The 13,391-nt window shown below is 39.5% G+C and overlaps 1 protein-coding gene across 3 annotated transcripts in view; it reads right to left on the reverse strand.

Moving 5' to 3' along the window:
* scn5lab (sodium channel, voltage gated, type V-like, alpha b) overlaps positions 1 to 13,391 on the reverse strand; it is a 96,947-nt gene that overhangs the window by 80,555 nt on the left and 3,001 nt on the right. For all 3 annotated transcript variants that reach the window (XM_035530535.1, XM_035530536.1, XM_035530534.1), the window contains one exon: positions 261 to 568. In XM_035530535.1, the coding sequence (XP_035386428.1) occupies positions 261 to 527 (267 nt within the window). In that variant the 5' untranslated portion in view covers positions 528 to 568. The remainder of the gene's footprint in view (positions 1 to 260; positions 569 to 13,391) is intronic.

The following is a 13,391-nucleotide window of genomic DNA, read 5'->3' on the forward strand; positions in this document are numbered from 1 at the left end:
TTTAATCAACTGATATGGTCATTGGAAGGCATTTGTTTTAACTGCTTTTAGTGAATACATAGTTGAGACAATTGGTAAAAAGCATTTTGTTCTTCTATTAAAACTAAAATTCCTGTTTTCTGTAAGTACAATATCACCATAGCTACTTCCCTCTTTACCTTACGCAAAGGATATAAAAAGATTGATTTTGATTTACTCTGAACTCAAATGAGCAGTTAGATTATTTGGCCTGTGTGCATGTATGGAATGATAGCACCCACTCTCTGATTCTGGAAGTAGAATGGATCAATATCCTCCAGGGGCACCCCCACCAGTCCAGATGGAATGTCTCCAAAAATGCGCGCGAGCTGCTTCCCTGCTTCCAGGTCTGCCCGGGGCTTGGGCGGCTCCACGTCACCCAGGTCCTCCTGGTAGTCCCTGGCCTTCCGGGCCTGCTCTTCAGCAATCCGCTGCTCGATGCCAGCCAAGGATTCACGAGTGAACCGGTGCAAGCTTTCGGGACCCGGTGGAAACAGCATGGTTGCCATCTTTTCATCCTGAGCCTCCTGTCCTAATGGCTACTTCACAGCTGAGGACAATAGAGACGACAAGGGAGAGAAAGAGAGATTTAGATCAACGGCCAGCTCTCTGGGATATGATGACTAAATGTAAGACTTGCAATACCGTATGCAAATAATCTGAGGTATGATTTCAAATAATGTCAAGATGCAAATGTAGTTTAAAAATTGTGAATGGAGTAGCACTTCTTCACTGTGTGGTTAAGCTTCTAGACAAAAACACATATTTATATACACCAAGCCATCTGTTATGTATTTTGGTTGAATAATTGGACAAGTGATCATTTTTCATCTTTTCAAGCATGCAGTGTGATGTGGTCATGACTGCCACAAAAGGATCATCTCAAACATCAGGCTGCATTAGTATTGTTACCACTTAGATCATTTGTGGACAGACAAACTTGTTAGTGGTAACAACCTGAGGAGACTAAATTAGACCTTTCTAAGTAAAATAAAGTATAACACTACTTAAATACTAAATGTGGTTGACAACTCAGTAATCTTGGAGGACATATTTAACTCATGGAAAAATGCACACACATGCACTCTTATAATAAATTATATAAATGCTATATCTATACACAATTTTTTAATTTATAAAACAACAAAGGGTATTTAAGCTAGTTGGTATAATTTGTCTTCCAGGGGTTAAATGAGTCTGATAAATACGAGTTATGCTCTAGAAAACTGTCCTTCATCCTGATCATATAGCAAAATCCAGCTCCTTATTTCCATTCCATTTCTACCATTCACAATGTGAGAGCAGTGTAGCCCATGCTGTTACCCACCGCACTGAACAAAAACATGGCTCAAATGTTGTCTAAGTCTTCCAATAGCATTTCTGACTGCTGGATTTCTTTTGAAGAAGCACTGCCCCCACCACCCCACCCTCTTGACACCACTATTACCCCTGCTTAAGCCTTACTGACCAAATCAGACACAGTTTGTCAGAACTGTACTGTCAGAAACAAATGTTATGTTAATAAAGCTATATATATATATATATATATATATATATATATATATATATATATATATATATATATATATATATATATACATTTTTTTCATTATGCTAAAAATATATGCATAGAGGATAGCATAAACAGGCAAAAACTGTGCTACAGATAAGTATTATAGAGTTTCTTTACGTGAAAAGAAATGTAAAGAAATGTGTTATAGAAGAGAGGCATGTTGTCTACGTGGTTAAAATAATTTCTCATTAAGTACAAAAAGAGTTTATAACATAGTCTAGCCAACATTTGCATGGCACTAATCCTGCAGAAGTTGACTAGACTAATGCACCGTTTATAACAGGGCACACTCATTGTGTGGGGCTGTCAAATCTCTGTCCTGTTACCTATATGCATTATTCCAAGTGACTGTGCAGGAACATTCCATCTATAGCTAGCACAGACTGAACAAATTCACTGACCTTTTAACCCTATACCATACATTTGACTCTCACAATGAAAATGCTTATGGTCAATTCTCTCCTGTCACTTTAGCCCTGCTGATAAATACCACACGAGCCACATTGTCACAGAAACATCAAAGCACACAATATAGTAATTTAATAACTGACAGCACAGCACAACAAAAGCACAACTCCAGCCAAGTCAGCTGATGCAGCAAGATAAAAAAAACAGCTCTGAAGCAAGAATGAGGTGGAGGACAGGAGGAGGAGATATGTAGTGGAGGTGCAGTGAAGGTGGAGGTGGAGGGGAGGTGGAAAACAGGTGAAGGGGAAGTAGAAGGGAAGCAGAGGGGAGGCGGAGCGGAGGTTGAGTGAGGTAGAGAGGAGGTAGAGGGGGAGTGGGGGGATGGGGATGGTATTTACCTAAGCTCTGTCTTTGCCTCACAGTGCATTAAACACTATACAGTGTTCTATATGGTGAAAGTTATTTCTACAGGGTTGGATTTGATTCAGTTTTACTCTGTTGGAAGTGATTTGCATAGGAAATGGCATGTTAAATTCAACATAACAAGCAAATGTACAACAAAGCAATATTTTGAAATGTATACATAAACCAATTACTAAAAAAATATACATTTAATTACGCAGTCATTTAACCTTCATTTGTGCAAATGTAATTATAGTGAATATCTACAATCTCTGATTAAATTCATGCCAATTTAAAATTAAATTACTTCATAATTAAATTAATATCATCACTGCATCAAAATGGTAATGGACACTGGCTTGTTTGAAGCTAATGTCCAGTATATCCCAACCCAGTACAGTTCAGGTGTATACTATTAGTTGCAGCTGGCAGCTGGGCCAGCAGCCTACGGGGAGACCAGGGAGAGTAGAGTGATGCTTGTGAGCTTTATCTCTGCACTTGACACTGAGAAGTTACAGAGCCTGAGCAAAATGTCAGCACAGTCCTACTGGCAGACCCATATCACAAATGACATCAGAAACAGGGCTCTCATCCAGATCAAATGGCAAAAATAACAAAAGAAAAAAGTGGGTGTATGAAGGACCTCACAGAATATCATCTGTGAGTGAAACTTCAGTAAAGCTCCACAAAGAAGTGATGCAAGGCATTAGACAACACAGCCTCTGAACGACAAAATTTAAAGATAGACTCATATTCCTTTAATCATGCATGGTTCTTGTGTTAATAACTTTCACACCTTCGCATTTACCACAAAATTGTACAGTTTCTCATAATCAAATTTAAATGGTTCTTTTTGACAGATGAACACATATTTCATCAAGGATTAGAAAATAATATAATAAATAGCTTTGTTCTATTACAAGTGTGAGATACTTAGTACTAAAACAGAAACTAACAAAAACAAATCATATGGTTATGGTTCTATTTCCATTGAGGCAATGAAATATGAAATATAACAAAAATATTAAACAAAATAATAAAAATGTCTGTAGTTTCTGTGATGGTCTATCATTGTACACTTCTGTTACTGAAAGTTTTTAATGAATCAGTAGAGATAAATTCTTATTTTTGCTGTTTATTATTATAAAACTCCACCATGTCCTGCTTCCCCTGCCTGCTGTGGACCAGGCCATCCCTCTGGGAAATTACTTGGCTTCATCCAGGCGCCACAAGCATTACCCTAAGCATGTCTAAGCGAGAAAGAGCATGTCTAAATCCCACTGAAAGACTTGTTGGTTCAGTACTATAAACCATCTTTTAGGTGATAACATGAACTGAATCTCATTTTAAAAACGCAGCAGAAAACAATCTACATATATTACTGTAGCCTTTTCTTGCAAGGTCAGTGGATATAATTAAGACATTGGGTATATATCTGGCTGAATGTCATTGGTTCTCTACTGGCAGTCTGCCTAGTTATTTGTTGGATGAAGACCTTTCATCGCTGACATGTGGCATATGTATCCTTTAGCTCGTGTATAACTTACTGTACTTCAACATGTACACTGGACCATACCACCACAGTAACTGGTCAGTGGGGATGTGCCAGCAGCTCAGAAATATTGGCCCTGTTGATTGCTGTTATTGTTATTGTGGGTGAGAGAGCTGACAGGTTTCTAATACTGTATCTCAATCTTCTGTTTCATTCTCCTGTGTCATTTATCTGTCATCTAAAGCATGTATAGAGTAGGCTTTGGTCATAACATTGTGGAGGCACTTCCTCTCTCAAGCAAGTTGTCAAATATATCTGCGAATTTCAAGCAGTCTGGAGTGATGACTGCAACTTAATGATGTCAACTTCTAGAGCAGCTTAAACATCAAATCCCTTTCCAGAGCACAGGTCTACTGCCTACACAGGATTAATTTCTGTTACCTTTAGCTGTTTTTAATTTTCCAAGAATGGTGTATTGTACTACTAGGGGTGTAAACATGCATACATTTTCAGGTCTGTATGAATAACCACTGCAAAGTTCTGAGGTCAAAATACATTTCCAGTTTAAACACCAAGACACCTTGATGTAACAGCACTCTATACAGAAGAACACAAACAAAAGAGTACAAAGAGGAAGTTGAAGCATGGGTTTTAGACGGAAAGTCTGCACACCCTTGTTTCTAGTGAAGTTTTCCACTGTTCACCAATATTTCTAGCATTTCCAAGCAAGTACTGGCTTTCCAAGATCATGTCTGGCTCCATAAGTCATAGCTGCTGCAATGTGATATCACTAAGGTAGATGCAGGAACATGGCTGAGTTTAAAGCAAAAACACTTTACCCTGAATTAAATCCACAATGGACTGCAAAAGCAAACTGATGAAAAGCAAATTGAACTGTGAAGCCTACTCTGGATTCCAGTCATGTCAAGATCCATATTGATGTCTGTAACCAATGCGCTCTGACTTTGCAACAGAGTGAGATGCAATCTGATTGGCTGCGGTGACCTCTATGGCCAGGAAAACACTGTGAGTGGCAGTGCGACACTCTAATATTCATGCATCAGATTTAGGAACACACCTGTGCGGATATGTGATCTGTTAGAATGAAATATTCTCTAACCAAGAACAAACTGTCTATTGCCACTTGGACTGTGCACTGAGACAAGGTGACACAAATGCATGGAAACTGAGGCAAAGTGAAACATGACACTAAAGCTGTGATGGCAAGAAAGCCCAGGGCTTTCCCTTAAAGACGTCACAGCTTGAATTTATGACTCAGTTGATTAGCTTGAGATGTAATCTAACAGGGTTCTCTGTTTTCTAGGTCATCTGTGAATCTGTGAATACTAGCTAATGTTACTAACCAATGTTACTCTTGTTATGTATATCTGTACTCCGTTTACAGAATTTTAGAGTTAACGTATTGTTACAAAGAATCAACTAAAATTAACTGATTAACAGCAAGCTCAGATAAATAACAGTGGGGGATTCCCCTTATGTATGCATTCAGTGTTCAGTAATTTTTTAAACATGACACAATAATTTTAGTGGAAAAAAACAGCAAAGCTCGTAAATTGATAAGAAGTGATCAGTATTACCTAAATTGTTGGTTTTCTTAGTAGGCGTTTCCTTTCTAAGTCAGTAAAACTGCAGACATAAAACATTTATGCAAATTTTCTGGTGACATTTCAGTCAAAATGATCACTGACAAGTTTAATAAAAGAATAATTTGTCTCAGTTGATCAGGTAAAAAAGAGAAGTGAGATGCCAAAGTCACCTGGTTCATCTGAGGAGCATGAAAGATACCTGAGAGAGGTCTTACTCAATCACATTTCAAAGTGACTAATCATAACAACAGTCCTTCAGTTTTTAACCTTCTGATTCAGAATTTTACAGACATAACTAGAACTTCTGCTGAAGGAGGTGACTTTTAGAGATAAGAAGTCACTTGAGTCTGATTTCAGTGGGCATATTGATTTCAGTCAGCCGAAAGAACTGCACGTTTTCCTCGTCATTAGTGAGTCTCTAGCATGCTAACCAAGAGAAAACTATGAGCGCTCGGCTGGCCTACGGTGTGATTACAACAGCCCACTGAACCCAGTGTCAATCAAGAACTCCACACTCCCTCACCTTCCAGGGAAACCGCAGTCTGCATGTGAGGGGAAGCAATTAGTGATTAATATGCTGATTAGGATTTAAACGCTGGCTGCTACAGAATGGCAGAGCGGTTGCCATGGAGCCGAAGGTGGGCGGAACATGTCATCATCTCCCTGATAGCTTTGACATCTGTATTTCAGCAACCACTTCAGGTGGGTCTTACAGTGAGCCTCCACACTCTGAATCCTCAGGGTGCTATTCAGTGTCACTTTGAGCAGTGATTAAACTGATTGCAGTAGTTTTACAGTGGCACTCAGTGGGCCTGTAACAGAATCCCCTTCCCACCAAGTATTTGACTTGTCAAGGTGCTAAATACAGTAACTTTTGATTTCACTGTTTTATGTATGTACCTACGTGACAGACAGTTTAGAGCCTTTCAAACTGTACATGGTATTTCTGGAGTTTACTCTTTCTAAGTCTATCATTTCAGTGAAACTTATAAATTCTTGTTGAAGCATCCCGCCTTAAGAAATTTGTACAATTAAAAGTGATTTCCCCAGTTCTACTCAAGACAGACTAGTTCATTATACTAATGTATAATTGCTTACATGCCAATATAAAAACAAATTAAGTATATATCAGATTTCTTATGCATTTAGGTCTCCTATTTTTGCTAAGCAGCCTATCAAAGTGCCTATCAAGATTTTATTCATGGCTTGGGTATTGCCTTTCCTTTTACTTTTTTTTATACAGTTAAAGGCACAAGTCCTGCTCAGCAGGGGAGAAAAAAACCTGCTCTTTTCTTCTTGCTTTTTTCACTGACATATTGCTGTACTAGCAATCACCTGGGCTGCTTGTGTATCTTGTGCACGTTCAGTGAAACTCAATTGCAAAATTCTGCCTTGAATTAGCAGGAACAAGTTGTGCCTGGATTTCGTTTGTGGAACGCATTGAGTGAGGTTATTTCGATTAAGATGAGATTTTACTAGATTACTTGGAATGGACTAACCCCCTGATGAGCCAGTTTACATTACCAGCACCATTTTGCACTGCAGTAATTGTGTATCAGCAGCTATGAATGTTGACGTTGACTCCATGCTCACAGTTTTACCATGTGGAGGTGTGAGTATTACTCTGATGACTTTCTGGCTGTGAAAATGATCCCATCTTGGGAATGCCTTTAGGAAGGCAGGTCTGGGGCAAGCTTTTCACTTTGTCTCTCTAAAGCGTAGGACACCCCTGTTCACCTCTACTGCATGGCTCGAGTTCTTTCTAGGCTGCATCAGCTCACTCAGATGTCACTGTCAGGATAGGATAACGTCGTCCAAAGCTTACCCATCTGCCAACAGGGTCAGACGTCAATGTGTGCTTGTACGTGACAGGGTGGGTATTTTTTTCAGCCTGTCTCATGCAGTGCTGTCCCAAGCCTTCCCCCAAACTGGCCAATATTATTAGAGGCCTCTTGAGTCTGTAGCTACAGGCAAACATACATGTGCACAGGCACATGCGCACGCACACACACGCGCACACGCACACACACACACACACACACACACACACACACACACACAACAAGAACAACAACAACAAAAAAAAAACCACACACAGAAGTGCTGCATCATACATATATATAAGTACAGTACACTACATCTAGCTTATTTATACTAGGGTGGCTGTGTGACATTACTTCTTAAAACAAAGATAAGAGCTCTGGCAGTTTATGTACTTGTACACAGGGTAAAGGTCATATTTCAAGTGGCAACTTCAACTTTGAGTCCTACTCTGATCTTTACTAAACAGGGGGTTGGGGGTGGGAGGTCAGGGGTCGGTATGGAGCTGCAGAGGCGGTTCAAACAGTGATGTGCTATATGCTTTAGACTTGTACTAGGTATGGGCTACACTAGCTGAGTTTTTTTTAGCTGTTGTGGAAAGTACAGCTTACTATGCTTTGTTTGCGTTCAAGGTGACTTTCTTGTTCGAGTTGACCAATGATGGGTCTCAGAAATCATCCTGAGAGCTGTCTCTGACTGATCTGATCTCTGACTGACCATTCTGGGATGTTCAGGGTGTTTGTGGAACTGAATGATCATTTCAGCTATTTGAATGATGTTCCAGGCTGATAATGGCATACCAGGACATGGGACATCCTTCCTCTCTACCTCACCTCATCTGTGATCATGTGAGATTGAAGTATGATAGTGGTGTGACCTGCCAACTGTAGCATTTTCAGTATAGCAATATAACAGTGTTGTTAAAGTATTATTACATATCGATGTCAAACTATGTCAATGAAATTGCTTGTGCAAAACAAAAAGTCAGACACCAAGGGCTTTGATAAATGTAGCAAGAAAGGTACATGTGGGGCTGTAACAGCTGTTAACTGTTATTACAGCTATTATGATGTTATTACACTGTACTCCACCAGTATTAGTAACACAAATTTAAAGGGATAGGCACGGTTTCAGCACTAGCAGTGGGAGAAGGTATTTGAAAACAGCCATTTTTGCTTTTCCCACCTCCTCATTGAGACCTGGGGTTTGGTAATTTGTGAGGGTGCTCTCCTTTAAGCTCTCTTTGTGATCTTTCTTATCTCCTTCATTTAGCTCTCTCACCATACTCGCACACATTTTAATTTCACTTCAAAGAGGTCACAGTAGTTAGGGTTGCTGTGTTGATCTCTTATAATAGTCCATGCCAGAGTTGTTCCTTATTTTTCACTTACAAATCTGTCCCAGTCCCACCAGATGAGGACTTCCCTTTTTGACAATTACTGCCCTGGACATCAACAAGACAGCAGAGTAATAAAGGTGCCCCTGCTGTTAGGAGGTTCTAAATCAATCACTAGCATGACAGCATGGCTGTGGCTTCACAGGAAAACAAATAGATTACTGAGCTCAAAGAACAAACAGGTGAGAAGCAATGCTGAAAATGAAGTGAATGAACTCTGAAATACCAATAAATTGCAATTATATATAAACTTTTTGTGACATAAGTACATGCAGCTCTTCTCTATAAACACACACAAAAATGATACCACTGAAGAGTAAATTTGTGAGGCATAGTCCTATGAGTCATTACATTAAAATGCCAGTCATATGAAAGAAAAAAACATCCTATCAACTAGTGAGTCACAAGTATTGAATATTACAGACAGAACCCACTGCATAGTTAGACAGAGTGATCAATGCTAAAACAAGCCTTTTATCAGTATTCTTGTTTCCAATCACAGTCTCAGAGAAGCCCAAGTATTATACCCTATATATTCAAAGCAAACATGTTACAGATCAAGAAAACAGGAAGTGTGTGTAAAGAAGTAACTTGTCACTGACATCATGATGCCATGGTTAAAATGGGAATAAGTGCACACCCTGAGGGCATTATTATTATGTAATGTGATAAAAATATAATTCACTTTTGAGGCTATTTGTTAACGTCTTCATTAAATGAGAGCCCAGTCAGTCATAGTAATGTCCTGGATGGTATCTTCAGGCCTCAGGTTTGGAAAATCCCTGACTGTTCTTTTAATTGTCATAGTCTTGCTCAAATTGGGTTCTTGTTATACCATGAAATGCAAGCCCACTATGTTTGCCCATAACAGAAACACCATCAGGACTCACAACACTCTTACTAATAAACTTCAGCAGTGAGAAAACCTGAGAGGTTGGCAGTGCAGGCACACTACAGAACATAGCAATTAATTATTTTTTCTCTTTTTTGCTGCTTTATTCTGGGATGGCAAGGTCTTAATCATTGTAATATACCTTGCATTGATTCACTCCACTCCTGCTCCCACTGTTGCAGGAGGAAATGCATTGGGCTCCTGCGACCCACTTAGATTCATCTTGTTTGAGCTCCTCCCCTTCACTACTGTTTTGCAGGGACAGCATGCCTCTTTAATTACACTCATTGCTTTGGTAAACCTTATTTCTACCCATCATCCACCACCCTCTGGTGCCACCCGCTCTGCATGCCTGTGCCATCATACCTGCTCTGTTTGCTTTTTGTCTGACAATATGTAAAAAGGCTTTACATGCTAATAACTGCATAATAACCTTTACAAATGACAGAAAAACAGAGGAGCTCAAAAATACACACAGACCTTCATGTCCAGTGACTCAGTCAGATGTATATTACACAAACAGCATCTTCCAAACAGCATCTTTCTCCCTTTGCCATGCAGCTTCTCTGAAGTCCACACACACACACACACACACACACACACACACACACACACACACACACACACACACACACACACACACACACACACGGACAAACACATGGACACACACACTCAAAACCCCCCCCCCCAAAAAAACCCACAGTACATTTAACTAGATCTGTATTGTGCTATTTTCAGCTTTTGATGTTTAGAGTGGTTCTAGCAATGCCTGCCAGCCCCAGCCACTAATTATCAATTTTGGAAAGCAGCATGATAAAAAGCTATTGGATTGCAACTGTGCTACAAGTGTGATGGCCATGTTTCCCTTTGAGCATTAGCCAGCACAGAGTGCAATGGATGCCAAAATCAATCTCTGTGTGTGTAATTTATAATGCATCTGAACAGCCCTCTTATAATAGCACCGCTTCCAATACAATGCAAGTGATGACCGCAACTTTGGAATGCTAAACGTATATCAGCTGTTGCCGAGTAGTTGGAAAATCTTGAACTTATGTCTTCTATCTCCCACTATAGCGCCTGTCTAATTGTTGCTATTTCATGGAAATTAAAGGAAATGTTAGTTTTAAATTGTAGACTTACTACTGATCCATCTGCAAGATGTTTCATTTTTAAACACCACAGAAAGTTTGCAATCAAGCAGATGTTCTGATTTCTACTATCACCATTGAATGAATCATTCTGCAGAATGTTCATAAGCAGAGATAAGTTGTGCTGTAGCAACAATTACAAAAACAATTCATGTGTAACTGATGCCCAGTACAAGAATGAAAATATTTTATACAGTTTACTATCAAAATATCCTAGACAAAGCAAACAAGATCATTTTAAAAGACTTGAGTATGCATGTTGAGATGTCCCTTGTATGACCAATATGTCAATATACACTGCCTGGCCAAAAAAAAAGGTCACACACTCTAATATTTCATTGGACTGCCTTTAGCTTTGATTACAGCACACATTCGTGGCATCGTTTCCACAAGCTTCTGCAATGTCACATTTATTTCTGTCCAGAGTTGCATTAATTTTTCCCCAAGATCTTGTATTGATGATGGGAGATTTGGACTACTCTGCAAAGTCTTCTCCAGCACATCCCAAAGATTCTCAATGGGGTTCAGGTCTGGACTGTGGTGGCCAATCCATGTGTGAAAATGATGTCTCATGCTCCCTGAACCACTCTTTCACAATTGGAGCCCAATGAATCCTGGCATTGTCATCTTGGAATATGCCTGCGCAATCAGGGAAGAAAAAATTCATTGAGGGAATAACCTGATCATTCAGTATATTCAGGTTGTCAGCTGACCTCATTGTTTGGGCACATAACATTGCTGAACCTAGACCTGACGAACTGCAGCAACCTCAGATCATAGCCCTGCCCCCACAGGCTTGTACGGTAGGTACTAGGCATGATGTGTGCATCACTTCAGCCACCTCTCTTCTTACCCTGATGCACCCATCACTCCGTAACAGGGTAAATCTGGACTCATCAGACCACATGACCTTCCATTGCTCCAGAGTCCAATCTTTATGCTCCCTAGCAAATTGAAGACATTTTTGCCAGTTAGCCTCACTGACAAATGGTTTTCTTAAGGCTACACAGCTGTTTGGTCCCAATCCCTTCGCATTGTGCATGTGGAAATGCTCTTACTTTCACTATTAAACATATCCCTGAGTTCTACTGTTGTTTTTCTACGCTTTGATTTCACCACACATTTAAGTGATCGCCGATCACGATCATTCAAGATTTTTTTCTGACCACATTCCTTCTTCGAAGATGATCTTTCCCCACTGTCCTTCCACTTTTTAATAATGTGTTGGACAGTTCTCAACCTGATTTTAGTAGTTTCAGCAATCTCCTTAGATGTTTTCTCTGCTTGATGCATGCCAAGAATTTGACCCTTCTGAAACAGATTAACATCTTTTCCACGACCACAGGATGTGCCTTTCGACATGGTTGTTTAACAAATGAGAAGCTACTCACTGCATTAGTTAGGGTTAAATAACTTGTTGCCAGCTGAAACATATTCACCCATGCAGTAATTATCCATTGGGAGGCTCTTACCTATTTGCTTAGTTAAATCCAGGTGGTGAACTTTTTTTGGCCAGGCCATGTATATCTGGCAAAGTATAGTAACAGGATTGTCCCACTGCATTTGGGGACAATCCTGTTATTTTGTAGATTTGTAGAAAATGGGGATGTACATTAAATCCTAAAACACCACCAAAAAGGAATGTTAAGCACATAAAACACTCTCAGGGCCTCATGATAGCTCCTGTAGTTCACCTGATAGAGCAGAAAATGCAGGTGCCAATAACACCAAGGTCATGGGTCCAATTCCCAGGGAGCCCAGATACTGTCATCCTGATAAATATGTAAGTTCTCCTGGATAAGAGTGTCTACCAAAATGTCATCAATGTAAATCAAAGCCACCTGCTCTATCTTCCTTCTTAGGTCTGGAGAAACAAATGTTATCAATGAGTGACCCAATACCACAAACTCTAACAAGTGTTCATACAATCCTACCAGTAGCTCACAGCTTTTAGTTTCGTGGTGCACCTGTGCTTTATCTGACCTTGCCCTGGATTCAGTGCACTGGTATGGAGGTTGAAAACTGAAAACTTTTTACACATGCAAAGGTTCATAGATATATAAGCATTACTCTGACAGGGATAAAATGCATGGTAATGACATTAATCTATCCATCTTTCCTCTCCAAGCTGATTAATCTGCTGGTCTATTTAGATAACAATCAAATAAAACCTTCTAAGTGATTTAAGAGAGAGTATAAATTCATAGCGTGTGTCATGTATCCTAGTGTGTCACTATCAAGAGTTAAAAAATGCTTAATAAGGAAGCAGTGAAACAGACAACATAGGTTTTTTGGTAGGTAACTGCAACAATAATGCAGGAAAAAGAAACAATAAATAAAACATTTCAAAAGGCTATTTGTTAGTTAAATACCACATGGCTAGACCATGTAATGAAGTCAAGTAATGTCATGCTGTTATTTTCAATTTAACTATTTCACAGCTGGGGTGGGATTAAACTGTTCTATGTATCAGTAACATATAAAGAGCCTCACCAAGGATGTACTGAAAAAGCCTGATCAATAAGGCAAGATAAAACAGGGCTTAACACTAGTGTCCACCCTCCCTTGGGGTTACATTTAAAAGTCCAGATTAGTGGCCATTCACTAATTCTGGCTCTAAAATTCATGTAC

Source organism: Electrophorus electricus, chromosome 10, assembly GCF_013358815.1.
Source record: "Electrophorus electricus isolate fEleEle1 chromosome 10, fEleEle1.pri, whole genome shotgun sequence".
NCBI lineage: Eukaryota > Metazoa > Chordata > Actinopteri > Gymnotiformes > Gymnotidae > Electrophorus > Electrophorus electricus.